General features: G+C 35.8%; 1 protein-coding gene across 6 annotated transcripts in view; it reads right to left on the bottom strand.

Annotated features, from left to right (window-relative positions):
• Nucleotides 1-10,014, bottom strand: part of LOC110800736 (E3 SUMO-protein ligase SIZ1) — a 29,940-nt gene extending 19,926 nt beyond the window's left edge. The window contains exons 1-4 of one of the 6 annotated variants that reach the window (XR_008932875.1): nucleotides 9,721-10,014; nucleotides 9,364-9,482; nucleotides 7,756-7,836; nucleotides 148-190 (exon numbers count right to left, since the gene is read on the bottom strand). Coding sequence is in view for 3 of the 6 variants with exons in the window: in XM_022006051.2 (XP_021861743.1) it covers nucleotides 148-190; nucleotides 7,756-7,836; nucleotides 9,364-9,387 (148 nt within the window). In the remaining 3 variants the exon portion in view is untranslated. Of the gene's footprint in view, nucleotides 1-147; nucleotides 191-7,755; nucleotides 7,837-9,363; nucleotides 9,496-9,720 lie in introns of all 6 variants that reach the window. The other 5 variants (XR_002536742.2, XM_022006051.2, XM_022006049.2 and 2 more) reach the window with 5 other exon arrangements.
• Between the last annotated feature and the right edge of the window lie 3,586 nt (nucleotides 10,015-13,600).

Genomic DNA, 13,600 nt, shown 5'->3' with positions numbered 1-13,600 from the left:
TACAAAACCTTATCAACTAGGAGAGACAAATCATCAATAGCCAATAGAGACAAAGGCTTCCAACCACAACAGGTTCCACTTAGGTTCACCTCAAACATGAAAAAATCATACTATACATCAAGGAAGGGTGTTAACTAGAACACCTACCTTGATCATCAACAAGAAAAGCCAAAATTCGATCAACAAGATCCTGCAAACAAAATTTGAAGATGTAGATGTAAGCCATGCATAGAAAATGATAAGAATTCAAACACATACCCTTCCGAAAGACAAGTCCCTTAAGGGATATTTACCTAATAAATAAAAAATACAGTTCACTATCCACCCAACTATAAGTGGTAGTTGAAACTCCAATGCAAACCAATTTGCATGGATAAAAGCATGACAATGACACCAGAATATGATCATTCCCAATAATATTAGACACGTAGGCACTGAAAAGTAAATATATGCAAGTGTTATATACTTGAAAATTAACCTAACATAAGAAGACAAATCAAACATTACATACATCCAATGCAAAGCAACATGTTCATAAAAAATAAAATATAAAACAATACCAAAGTCTCAATCCAATTACATCTTGTAACAAATCATTTTCTTTTAACCAAGGTTTTGCATAAGCAAATGACCCCATCTATCTACACTCATTACAGAAGACAAAATGAAAAAGACTTTTCAAACAGTTCTCAAGTTAAAACTCGTGTAAATCACTTCTGTAACTTCCATAAAAGCCACATTTTGTATACCCGTGACCCTCCAGTCATGACAACCATTATCCCCCCGGGGGACCTTTTTATGAGACAATCCTCCCCCAGTCCTATTTACCTCGACCCTATTTGGTTATAAGTTGGTAGCTATTAGTTGGTTTGACTAGTTGTTAGCTATTTATATTAGCTAGTTTGACTAGCTGGTTGAATAAGCTGTTTGTGTAAAAGTGTTTGGTAAATTAGCGGTTAGCTGTTTAATATGTGAAATGACCATTAAGGATACTTTGTTGTTGGATACATTGTTTTTTATTAGTATTAGACAATAGCTTATTATGTTAATTATCTTCTCTTTATTTTTTAAATAAGCATAGAATAAATTAAACAAATTTATTTTCCCTTTTAAAAAATAAAAATAATAAAACAATTTTAAAAAAAAATATTCTTAATTTAAAATTTTAAATACATAAATTATTGATATGCAAATAGAGAAATGTTAGTAATGATATTACAAACATGATTGCAATAGTTTTAATTAAGTACTTCAACGTACTAATATAAATTTTATTACAACAAGTAACAAGCTACGAAGCCCGGGTACGGGTCCGGTACGGCCCAAAAACGTACCCAAGACGAATCTGAATAGTGGGTACGCGGGTTGGATTTGGGTACGGTTTGGGTTCGTTTTTGGGGACGGGTGGGTACGTATTTTGGGTTGAAATCGCGAATGCAGAGGTTTTATGGTGGTTGTGAAGGCCAAATTCATAAATTAGGGTTTATTTTTCAAACTCACCAAATTGGGGCAAATTCTCTCTCTCTCTCTCCTGCGTCATTGGTGGCTGCAGGTCGTCGCCCATTCCCCGTCGGCCGTTTCGCCTTGCCCATTTGTCTCGCCGGTTGCCGACTGGTTCTTAGTTCTTACTTCTTTCTCTACTCTTCTCTGGTTTCTTCAACTTCGAGGAAGCTTCGACTGTTCTTCGACTTCGAGGAAGCTTCGGCCTTCGACTCTTCAGATTCGCCGTCGATCGTCGTCTCCTTGTCTCCCTCGCCGGCCGGTGACTCTATGAGTAACCCTAACATGTTCTTTTTTTTTCTTTTTTTTTTTCTCGATTTGTTTTGTGCTTTGATTTTTGAATGAATGATTTATTTGTGTTCTTTATTTTTTGTTTTGTTCGAAAGTTTATTTATTTTTTGTTTTTTTGTTTATTTATTTTTTGTTTTTTTGTTTATTTATTTTTTGTTTTTTTATTCTTTATTTTCTGTTTTTAAGATTATTTATTTTCTGTTTTTAAATGTTCTTTGCTTTTGTCATTTAGGTAACTTAATGTTTAAACTCTTAATTAAATTAGTTAATAGTTAACTTGAGTGTTGAATTGTTGAATGGTTGTGCTGAATGAATTTGTTTATTTTTCATTTGATTAGAACCAATATGAATTCATCCCAATCTCAACAACAAAGTACTAATATTGGTAGTAGCACGGGTAGTGGGTCAAATGGTGCGGAATCATTGCCTAGTGAGGGAAATCCTCCATTGTGGAGGTTTGTAACAAGAATTGAAAAACAAGGGGCGGTTGGTGGAACATGGAAATATCGATGTAATTTTTGTAATGAAATCCGAACATCTAGTTATTCAAGAGTTAGGGCCCATTTGCTTCAAATTAAGGGTCAAGGCATTGCATGTTGTAAGAAAGTGTCTCGTGTTGATAAACTTGAAATGCAAAAACTTGATGATGATTTTGAGAATAAGAAACTTGATTCGGGCCCTAGAGAAGTTCCTTTGCCTAGTGAATCTCTTTCTCATTTGGACTCCGATGCTTTATTCAAGAAAAGGAAGTCGTAAATCACCAATTACTAGATGTTTTGGTATTGAAACTAGGGATCAATTGGATCAAGAAATTGCAAGGATGTTTTACACATGAGGGTTGCCATTTAATCTTGCTAGGAATCCACACTATATGAGGTCCTTTACTTTTGTTGCCGCTCATAATATAGCAGGTTACAAACCTCCTGGTTACAATAAGCTTAGAACTACATTACTTGTGCAAGAAAAAGCTAATGTAAAGAGGCTAATGATACTACTAAAATCAACTTGGAGAGAAAAAGGGGTGACAATTGTGACTGATGGATGGAGTGATCCAACAAGAAAACCTCTCATTAATTTCATGGCTACTTCTGGTAATGGTCCAATCTTTCTTAAAGCTGTGAATTGTTTTGGTGAAATAAAAGATAAATATTTCATTGCTAATCTCATGAAAGAAATCATTCAAGAAGTGGGTCATCAAAATGTAGTGTAAGTCATAACTGATAATGCATCAAATTGCAAAGGGGCTGGGGGAGATAATTGAGAGTGAGTTTCCTCACATTTATTGGACACCATGTGTTCATACCCTTAATCTTGCTTTGAAGAATATTTGTGCGGCAAGGAATGTGAATAACAATCATGAAACTTATGAAGAATGTAGTTGGATCACTGATATCCATGGGGATGCCATGATAATTAAAAATTTCATCATGAACCACAACATGAGATTGGCTATCTTCCAAAAGCTTTCTCCTCTTAAGTTGATTCCCGTGGCCGATACTCGCTTTGCCTCGATTATTGTGATGCTTAAGAGATTTAAGCTTAATAAACGAGGTCTTCAAGCCATGGTTATAAGTGATGAGTGGCCTTCTTATAGAGAAGAAGACATGGGGAAGGCAAACTTTGTGAAAGAGAAGATTGTGAATGATGATTGGTGGGACAAACTAGCTTACATTGTTGATTTCACAAAGCCTATCTATGACATGATTAGGCTTTGTGACACCGATAAACCATGCCTTCACTTAGTGTATGAGATGTGGGATTCTATGATTGAACAAGTGAAGCTTGAGATTTACAAGAAAGAAGGTCGTCCTAATTCGGAGTTTAGTTCCTTTTATCATGTGGTTTATGAAATCTTGGTAGCTCGTTGGGCAAAAAGCAACATTCCTCTCCATTGTCTAGCTCACTCCTTGAACCCGAGGTATATATTCTATTATTCTTTGACATTTTCTTTATCTTACTATACTTAAACACAAATCTATAACTCTTTTTTTAAAAAAATATTGAAGGTTCTATATTGCACGAGGTGGCTACTTATTGTATGTCAAACGATTACAAGTAGGAGCTGAGCTAAGCTCAAGCTTGTTGTAGCTCGGTTCGTACGGAATCTACCAACTAAGACCCAAGCTCGAACTACAATGTTGACCTCTAGTGGCTCAAGTAATGAGCTTTAACTACGGAGACGTTTGTTGTATGAAAAAGTGCGCTAAAGCGCTAGGGCAAAGCGCTCAATTATTCCTGGGCGAAGCGTTTTGGAAGAAGCCCATCGAAGCGCATGAAGCGTGCTTTTCTGCGCTTCATTTAAATTCTTTTTTCAATTTTATGTTGGAACCTTCTTTTCATATGTTGTTACTTTGGACCATACCCTATTAATCTTTAACAATAAAAAGTGGGTGAATAGTCAAAAAAAAGGAAAAAGGAGAAAATAAGAAAACAACGATATTTATAGTATATTTATTTCCTAGTGGACAGTGCGTGATAAATATTATGTTATATGGTTTATTTTTGTTAAAACAAAGAGTAATAAGGAAGCAAATCTGATATTCATATATTTTTGTTGTTTAAATACTATATTATAGAAAGATATATATGCATAATAGTAAAGAAATCTTTAATTTTAAAAAGTGTGCTTCACTTGGTGAGGCGTGGGCCTTGCGCTTGCGCTTAGACTATAGGACTCTTATCGCTTTAGTGCGCCTTATGCTTTTTTATACAGTGGGCGTTTGATATAGGGTAAGGGAAACAACAACCCTTATTCCCTTTGTTGTTGTTTTTTGGGCCAAATTTCTCACTTTATTTGGCCTCTTTTCTTTTTTAATTTGCCCAAAGCTCTTCTAACTTGATTCCGCACAAGGCCACACCCCCCCTAACTCCATATTTGCATTTCCTTTCCCCACACATACACACCCCCATAAGTGTTTCCATTCCCTTTCTCCACCCTCTACTCAATTATCTCTCATCAACATCCCCAAACTACGGAACCTTAGCTCTCACATCCAACGTCATCCAACCTCCGGTATAAACCTTCGACCACCAAGTCACTTTATTGTTGTTTTTTGGGCCAAATTTCTCACTTTATTTGGCCTCTTTTCTTTTTTAATTTGCCCAAAGCTCTTCTAACTTGATTCCGCACAAGGCCACACCCCCCCTAACTCCATATTTGCATTTCCTTTCCCCACACATACACACCCCCATAAGTGTTTCCATTCCCTTTCTCCACCCTCTACTCAATTATCTCTCATCAACATCCCCAAACTACGGAACCTTAGCTCTCACATCCAACGTCATCCAACCTCCGGTATAAACCTTCGACCACCAAGTCACATCTTCGACGTTCATCTGTGTCAACCAACCTCCGACTACCAAGTCAAAATACCTCTTTATTTCCCTCGATTCTTTTCCCCTTCTTCCTCATATATAATGGATATCTTTTTCCCTATTATCTTGAATTTTTGGATATCTATTTTTATGTCAACTTCATTGTTTTTTTCATTTTTTCTTTATTTTTGTACAAATCTATTCAACTTGTTTTCTCCTTTTTCGTTTTTTACCCTGTTTTCTGCTCTTCTTTTTCTCCATCATTTTATTCCTTTTCACTCCCCATCTCATTCATTCCAGAAATTATTTTTACTTTTTCCTTTTAAATTCGTTTTAGTTTCCACTTGATTGATTATTCTTCTTTTTTGTTTTCTTATAAATGCATGTTGATTTTTTCTGTTTTTTCCAATTGTTTCTTCTATTTCTATCCCTGTAATATTGTTGCCTAAGTAATATTATTTGTATAATAAAAATATTTATTTTCATGAGATTCAATAATTTTAATAATAGTGTAGTCACAAATTTATTTGCCCCATAAAATAATAATCACAAGTTGATTCCCAACTTTGTACCAAACAGGCACGAAAGTATCTAGTGAACAATTCATTCCATTTCTTGAACATAGCCAAACAGGCAAAGGGATTAAGGGCCATTCCTTTCCCTTCACCTTGTTTCCCTTTCTTGATTTCATTTGGTTAACCCTATGTAACCAAACGCCTCCTAAGAAAATACGCTTTCCAGCTATGATATTTCTAAGAATTAACATAGCTGGATCATATATGCCAGGTTATAAGAAGATGGTTTGATTATTAAAATGAAACTACAGGAAATGTGGATGATGTTTCAACTTTCGAGAGGTGGATTCTCTCCCAGTTTAACTTAATGTGCTAACCCAAATCACTCACCAATGTTCAACATGATAATCCCTTCCTAATGTTCTCTTATTTATAGTATTACTCCTCTATCTGACTCACTTATTTTTCTCCTCAAAATACTACAAACTGAATTATATTGCACTACCTAATATGCCCCTCCCCATTTCCCAGTTCATAGAATTTTTATAATTTTTACAAAGCCTGCTAACAAGCTCAGTGAGCAAAGCTTTGTGCTGACTGTTGGCTCAGTTCATCAAATTAAAACAGGTTGCACAAAGTTTATCAGATAAATGAACAGTAAGTACTTCAGTTGTGCCTTCCAGGATACAACACAAAATTGTTGAGCATAACTACAGACCCTCCTACCCTCTTTGCTCGTTCAAAATCTCTGCCTTGACAACAACCCCGTGCACATCGTCAACTAAAAGCTTATAGCACATTTGCAAATTGTAAAAGCCACTAGACTGTCCGAAAATGCAGCTCTTTTGTGTACACATATCAAGACAAAAATTCTATGCTTTGTTTCAAAGCAAGCGTCTGATTTTTAGCTCAAATTCTCAAAGACAAAATAAAGGGCATGGAATTTCTTCAAGCTTGATCTCAAAAGAAAATCTCACCAAACAATACTGAAGCATGATTTGCAAACAGTGGTCACAAAGCATTTTACTTAGCTAGCAATTCTCACCTCTTCAACTTCCATTCTTTTTGTCAATGTAACTACCTCACTAGCAAATACCAAGTCTTGTTATTACCACTCAGTTGTCTCCTATTCTTTTATTTGTTTTTCTCCTCCCTTTACAACTTGGTTTGTTCCTGTTTAATCAATCTTCTATTAGCAACAAAATCCCCTTCTCATCCCATCCCTTCAATTTAACTAACTCACTAGCAAATCCAAACTCAGTTGTCTCCTTTTCTTTTATTTGTTTTTCTCCTCCTCCTACGGCTTGGTTTATGACTTCATTCATGTTCAATCAATCTTATACTTTTTCCCCTTTCATACTCACTCACTAGTTTCAGCTATGAATTCTCCTACTTATCTCATGGATTCTTGTCTCTTCGCATTTGGGCTAACCACACTTGCAACTCCAGCGAAACCTTGTAGAAACTCATAGAAGTATTTTTCTCCCCAAACTCCCCCCATTGTTTATAAGCGTTTTTTTAATTGTAAGACAAATGACAATAATACAATAAACTTAGTATTACTCAAAATTCAAAAAAAAACAAAATTATTATATCTAATGCATGTAATTTATCTTGGCCTCACAACTACAGAAGCTAGGCGCCAATATTCTTTTTCCTTAACTTCCCAAAACACAACCCAACAAAAAAAAATCATTCCACAAATTTATAGTAACTGAAATCTGCATCGTTATAGTAAGGCTTGAGTTTGAGTGAATCCAATAGGAAATCAACTAGTATCATCTTATGTCATTTAAGCCCTATACAATGTCCATGTGCAAGTCCAATGCAGGTGGTATTTTCTGTGTTTAAATACAAGAAACTCCACTCAAGTAGTGTAGCCAACTCTGACAAAAGACATAAAGTAAATGGTAGACCCTAGCAACCAACATATACAACCTAACAATTTGAAATAAGCAGCACAAATCAACCTTCCCAAGAAAATGTAAGCATTAAGAACACATGGTGTCAGAAGCATACTACATATGCTGAGTTTCATCGTGCAAAATAAATCAGAAGGCATTCCAAACACTAACTTAATAATCCTCCAGATTAGCCAATGCAAACAAGGGAACAACTATAAATCACAGCACACCTGTTTCTTTCCTTGCTTAGAGAAACCTAGTTGAGTCAACACATCCTTGAGCTCCTTGATTCTAAAATATTGCAATTTGTCCTACAAAATATTAATGTAGGCATGTTAAAGATACAAATCACTTATCCCAAATCACACTAAGAAAATGATATCTAAGGTTCATATGCCAGAAACACTGAAGCAAATACACCTCAGCTCAAAATAACAAAACTATAACATGATGCAACCGTGCGTCATGTGACGCTCATGTCTCCTTCATAGGGAATCATGACAAAACTACAACAATTGTCATACCTTCCTTCGCGTGCATATAAGTATAACATAGATTATAAAGCCTAGATAAATCTAAAACAACAGCTAACACTTATTCCTATCGTACTTCACAGCACTTAGATGGTATTTGTTTGTTCCACTAAAATCAGTGTATAGAGGGGGAAAGGCGTTTAATAGTCTTCCAATACAACTGAAGATTTCTTCCCAGATTTTATTGGAAAAAGATAAAGGACTTATTCTAAATCTCTAACAAACATGCATTTTGCACGGTTACTATATGACACGCTAGAATGTTCCCAATATATGAGTAAGAGGTGACAGATAAGAAATAGAGAAGATACATATGAACTTACAGGAAATGGTTAAGTGTCACATGTATTTCTCTAAAAGTTAATCACCTTGTTTACTCTCCGCCTCACCTCTTCAAGTTTAAAATCCATTATTAGATATGTAGCGTGATGCTTTAGTTTTTTCTTGGTCTCTTTTTAATGAGTCTAATCTTCCAAGGTAATCTCGCTTAACATTCCCTTGGGAAGGTCACATAAATTTTAATACTTGCAAGTTCCATGGATATCGTCAGAGTGTGGAATTCACAGTGCTCACTGTCCAAAAGATCAAATTATGAGACACTACTACTCATGCCTCACAAACTCACATGAAGCCAAAAAAGAAAAAATCAAATTCTCCAAACTAAAAAATTATTGTAATTGCAATTTTCATGCCTTTACAAAATTAAATCAGATATCTATTAGTCCCAAAAAAAAAATCCCTTCACCTAGACGCCGAAACAGGAAGCTCCGCACTATAACAAATTAACAATAGAGGAACAAAGACCGTATATGGCGCAAATGATGAATATACTACACAAGGCAGTGATGTTATGCTCCCTTCACCTAGAGGCCAAAACAAGATATTCGGCACTATAACAATGGAGGAACAAATGACAAATATACTACACAAAGCAATGTTGTCATGATCCCACCTCTTGTAAGTGTCCTAACCCTCCATGCCACCAAGGAATTAGAAACCTCACACTATGCACAAGGAACATTTCAAAGAAACCATCCATCACAACAAACAACTACGCTAATAATATAGCCGTCGATAATCATCAACCAACGGGAGGTCTAATGTGGAATTTCTGAGCCAGAATAGACAACCAGAAAATTCTACACAACCATAATGTCCATAAATAGACATCATCAAAATACTATCGCATTGGCAAAATTAACTATTGGACATTGCACTTTTCAGGTAAAACAAAAAACTAAACAATCAAATTCAATCACATATAAAACGACGCATACATAAACGCAAAGAGCGTGAAATGTATACCTTACAGCTAGACACCAAATCCATTACTCAGCTGCAAGATCCACCTCAACTTATCTACCTGAACTGCTAGACAAACCGCCAACAACCACACTAAAGACCGCCGCTCATGCTCAGGCGACCTGAAAACTTTGCCTAATTCACATCAAATTATATAAAAAAAATAGCAACTTTTCATTTACCAAACCATTGGCAAAAATAAAAATCAATTATTATTCAAAACAAAAACACAGTAACCTGATCAGAAACTAATTTAACGCAATAAGATCGTAAATTCAACCAAAAACCAGAATGAAAGGAAATTTTACAACAACAAAAAACCTAGATATTGACAAATGAGAGCAAAACAGGAGAAAATACCAGAAAATCGAACAAAGTCTTCGTCGTCGTCGTTGTTAGAGATGAGAGAGAAAGTGAGGATGAGTTAGGGAGAGAAAGCGCGGAATTGGAGACTTTTTCTCTCTCCTCTTCACCTTCTATGGTGTGTCTGTGAATGTAATCGCGATTGAGGAATTCGCTTTTTTGACGAAGGAGAAGGCAGGAAGATGAGAAATCCTAACCAAACGCCTTTTTTCTCTTTTTTTTCTTCGGAATTGGTTATTTTTCGGTGTTCTTGTTCTTCTTTTGCCACCCAAATTGCAGCACAAGGTTCGGACGTATGGGTCCATTGTTCAATTCAGTTTTGGTAATGGGTGTTCAAATCCGGGTTCTTTTTTCTTTTGTGAATGGTGTAGTTGCGTCTTCAGTTTGCTTGCTGCTATTGGAGGGGTGGTCCCCAGCTGTCAATTAATGACTTTTTTTTAATGGAAAAGTACATAGGAATTAGGATAGTCTTTTTTCAAGATTATCTCCTAAGTTATCTAAAAAAATAAAATTAAAAAAAATTATTGTTTATATAATGATCAATATCTTGGTGAGTCGTATATGGTGGCCTACAGCAATAACATAATCTGATGCGCGGTTAGCTTCTCCATATATGTGTCGGGAGGAAACTTCATCAAATTGATTCAATAGATGCTTGACATCATTCATTACAATTGAATCTTCTAATGGACTGTGTTTTTTCCTGCAAAATATTAATAATTAATAAGTTATCACCTTCAATGAAAACATGACGAATATTATGTTCAACAGCTAACAAAAGGCTGTTACGGAGCGTTATAAGCTTCGGCAAGAAGCGAAGACGTTTTTTCAAGATTGTACGTACGACTAACGATATTATTACCCAGATTATCTCTAAGTACAACACTGGTTGATCCGGAGTTATTACGAACATAACCATCAAAATCAATTTTAACGAACCAGGGGTCGAGGTGACCAAGCAACCCTGGTGATGTTAGGGGAGTGAGAAGTACATTTATTAGGAATATTGTCATCCAAGGAATCAATAAAAGTACGTATGTCTCATTCCTTACAACTTTTGAATGCTCTAATGTAAGTACTTATTACTTATAGGAGAAGCGGGAGAATTTCTCAAGTGGGGGTGTACGTAATATCCCACATGATTGTTTAATGGAATTTAATATACTACTCATAGCAACAAGATGCATGCATTTTTCTTTTAGGAAGCTCATTTCCTAAGAAACTCCACAATTAAGCGTGCTTGGCTGGGAGAAACCTTATAATGGGTGACCTCTTGGGAAGTTTTCTCGAGGTGCGCATGAGGGAGGAAAAAATATGTCAGAAGGACTTGTGTTAGTTCTTGAGGACAGTTGTTGACCCTTTGATGCGCATTGGTGATTAACCCGGCTCCGTCAGGGGTCGGAGTGTTACATATTACGAGTCTTCTAGATGCTCCAAAGTGAAGCAATAGTTTTTTAACGGGAAGGTTGACATTAGTACGAAGCATGTGGAAAAGATCAAGGATGGTAGAGTTGTGAATACAATTTCCTAGCCAACGAACAACGACATCCACATCCCAATTCTCTAGTGATTGGACGTTGTAGAAATAAGTAGTCATGTGATTCAGTTTGATTACCACATATGGGGCATATATTATTAATGACAATGTTACGATAAGTCAAATTGGTACGAGTAGGAAGATCATTTTGCAATAGTTGTCATACAAAAAAAAATTGGAGCAATATCTAGTTTCCAAATCCATGAAAATTCCCATTTGGAAGGAGAAGAGAAATTATGAGCTAGGCAAGTGTAAAATTTGACAGTAAATTCCCCGTTGCTAGAAAAACCCCAACAAGGTTCATCTACTAAATCAATGTGGGATAAACTATTCCGTACACAAAGGGGAGAAGTCAATGTGGGATCACTTGGCTTGATTTTTGCTTTTGGGAAGAACTGTAGGGTCCACAACATGTTTCACCTTCCATGCTGAGTTGATCTCAACCTACAGAAATTACAGTCACAGTATCTCACACACACACTCGAAATACACCATCAAAATTGAAAAGCACAATTGCGAATGCAAAAACCCTAGCGGTGAAATTGGAATTAACATACCAGAAGACGATTAACATCATCTGTTTAGAACACAAATTCAAACAATTAGCAGCATATTAATCACACTTAAATGTTTAAATAAGGTAAAAATAATATTAAAATGTCCCACTGAAATGGAGCTCACCATAGAGGAGTCGAACTTTGCGTTCATAAACAATCACCAGTACACCACCTAATTAAAACTGAAAACAAATTCAATCATCACATTTAGAAGATATTGAAAATTAAAATAAGGAATTAGTTACTTATTCGCCAAGTATACTATACCCCATTAAAATCCCAGATAGTCTCAGCGCCATTGGTACTGAAGGATTTAAGATTTCTTCACTAATAGAAATTAATGTCAGAAATTTGAAACCAGCGAATTATGCAAGCCAATATCAGTAAAGTACACAGGAGTTATGGATTCAGCTACAACTAAATGAGTATACCTACCAATTAAACATTGAAGGAAAATTTTAAGCTTCTACGAATCAAGAAAATTACCTATTTCTCAACAAATAACACCATTGTTGCATCTTTCAACAAGATCTCCTATAACATCTTGGAAGATTACAAGGCCAACTAATTTTCTGAATCTGGGCTTTGCATTGGTATCCTCGAAGGTGCTATTTGAAGACCTTGCCAGAGACGACGATGGAGAGCTGCAGATCGGATTAAAATGAAGTTGGATACTCGAATTTACCAGCATATCAAAGAAGATAGGTATGAGAGAAGATGGCAGAGGGACGACCGCGGTGAAGAGGAGGGTGGAGGCACCAATGGCATGTTGAGGAAAGGAAATCAGCCGCACAAAAAAAAGAGGGGTGGACACCTTAAGGCACTGCTTAGAATCTTGTGATTCCTCTAGTTCAATGAAATCCAAAATTGGGGATTTAGGGTTTTCTGATATTGAGATTATTGATAGGAAGAGAGAGAAGATAGAGGGAAAATTGAGAAATAACGTCATTGTAGAGGAGGGGGACACATAAGGACGAAGATATGAAAGGGGGACGAAGACAGCTGTCCAACAAAAAGGGAATGGCAGGGCCGTAATTCGTGAAGGAATTTAGCGATGTGGGGGTAATTCCACTATTCTTAAGAGGAGTTAGAAGACACTCCTTGCTTTTTAAAGGGGTAGGATTTTAATTCAAGGTACTATTTGACAAAACTGAAAATATAAGGTACTAGCTCACAAAGAGGGGCAAAAAATAGGTACTTATTGACAATTTTACCTTATTAATTTGGGCCTACTATTTCCAATTAATAGATTGAACAAAATATTTCTTTCTTAAGACTTTTAACCGTAAAGTACTTCTTTCCTAATTCAAAGCTAACTTAAACTTTTCATTTGTCCTACCTTCACTCTTGTTTTAATTACGTGGATGTTATAATTTGAGAGTTTAAAGTCTTTTAACTTCTCATTCCTTTAAACCTCTTGTAATGTGATGCTTATTCAGTTAGTGAGATTCCAAATACATTTCATCTTCTTTTATCCTTTAGTCTTATTCATTCTGAGTGTTTCTTACGTTGGTCATATTATTCACGAATTGGCGTGCATCATTTTCAAAGGCATTGAAGAGACGCATAAAATCTCTAACGGAAACGCTTAGTCGATTGTACCCGCATAATTTGCACTCATCTAGTTGGTCGAGGTAACTAATAATTGTCTTTCTTTAGGTTTAGTCCGTTAAATAGCGATGATAGGGAGACTAGATTATAATTGTGTTGTCCGCTTAGTATCATGTTTAGGACTATACTGTGTGAGTTACTTCTTTAGTGAGTTTATATAATAAACTTTAAT

Source organism: Spinacia oleracea, chromosome 4, assembly GCF_020520425.1.
Source record: "Spinacia oleracea cultivar Varoflay chromosome 4, BTI_SOV_V1, whole genome shotgun sequence".
Classification (NCBI taxonomy): domain Eukaryota; kingdom Viridiplantae; phylum Streptophyta; class Magnoliopsida; order Caryophyllales; family Amaranthaceae; genus Spinacia; species Spinacia oleracea.
Note: the sequence above shows the minus strand (reverse complement) of the source record. Positions and strands in the feature narration are given on the sequence as shown.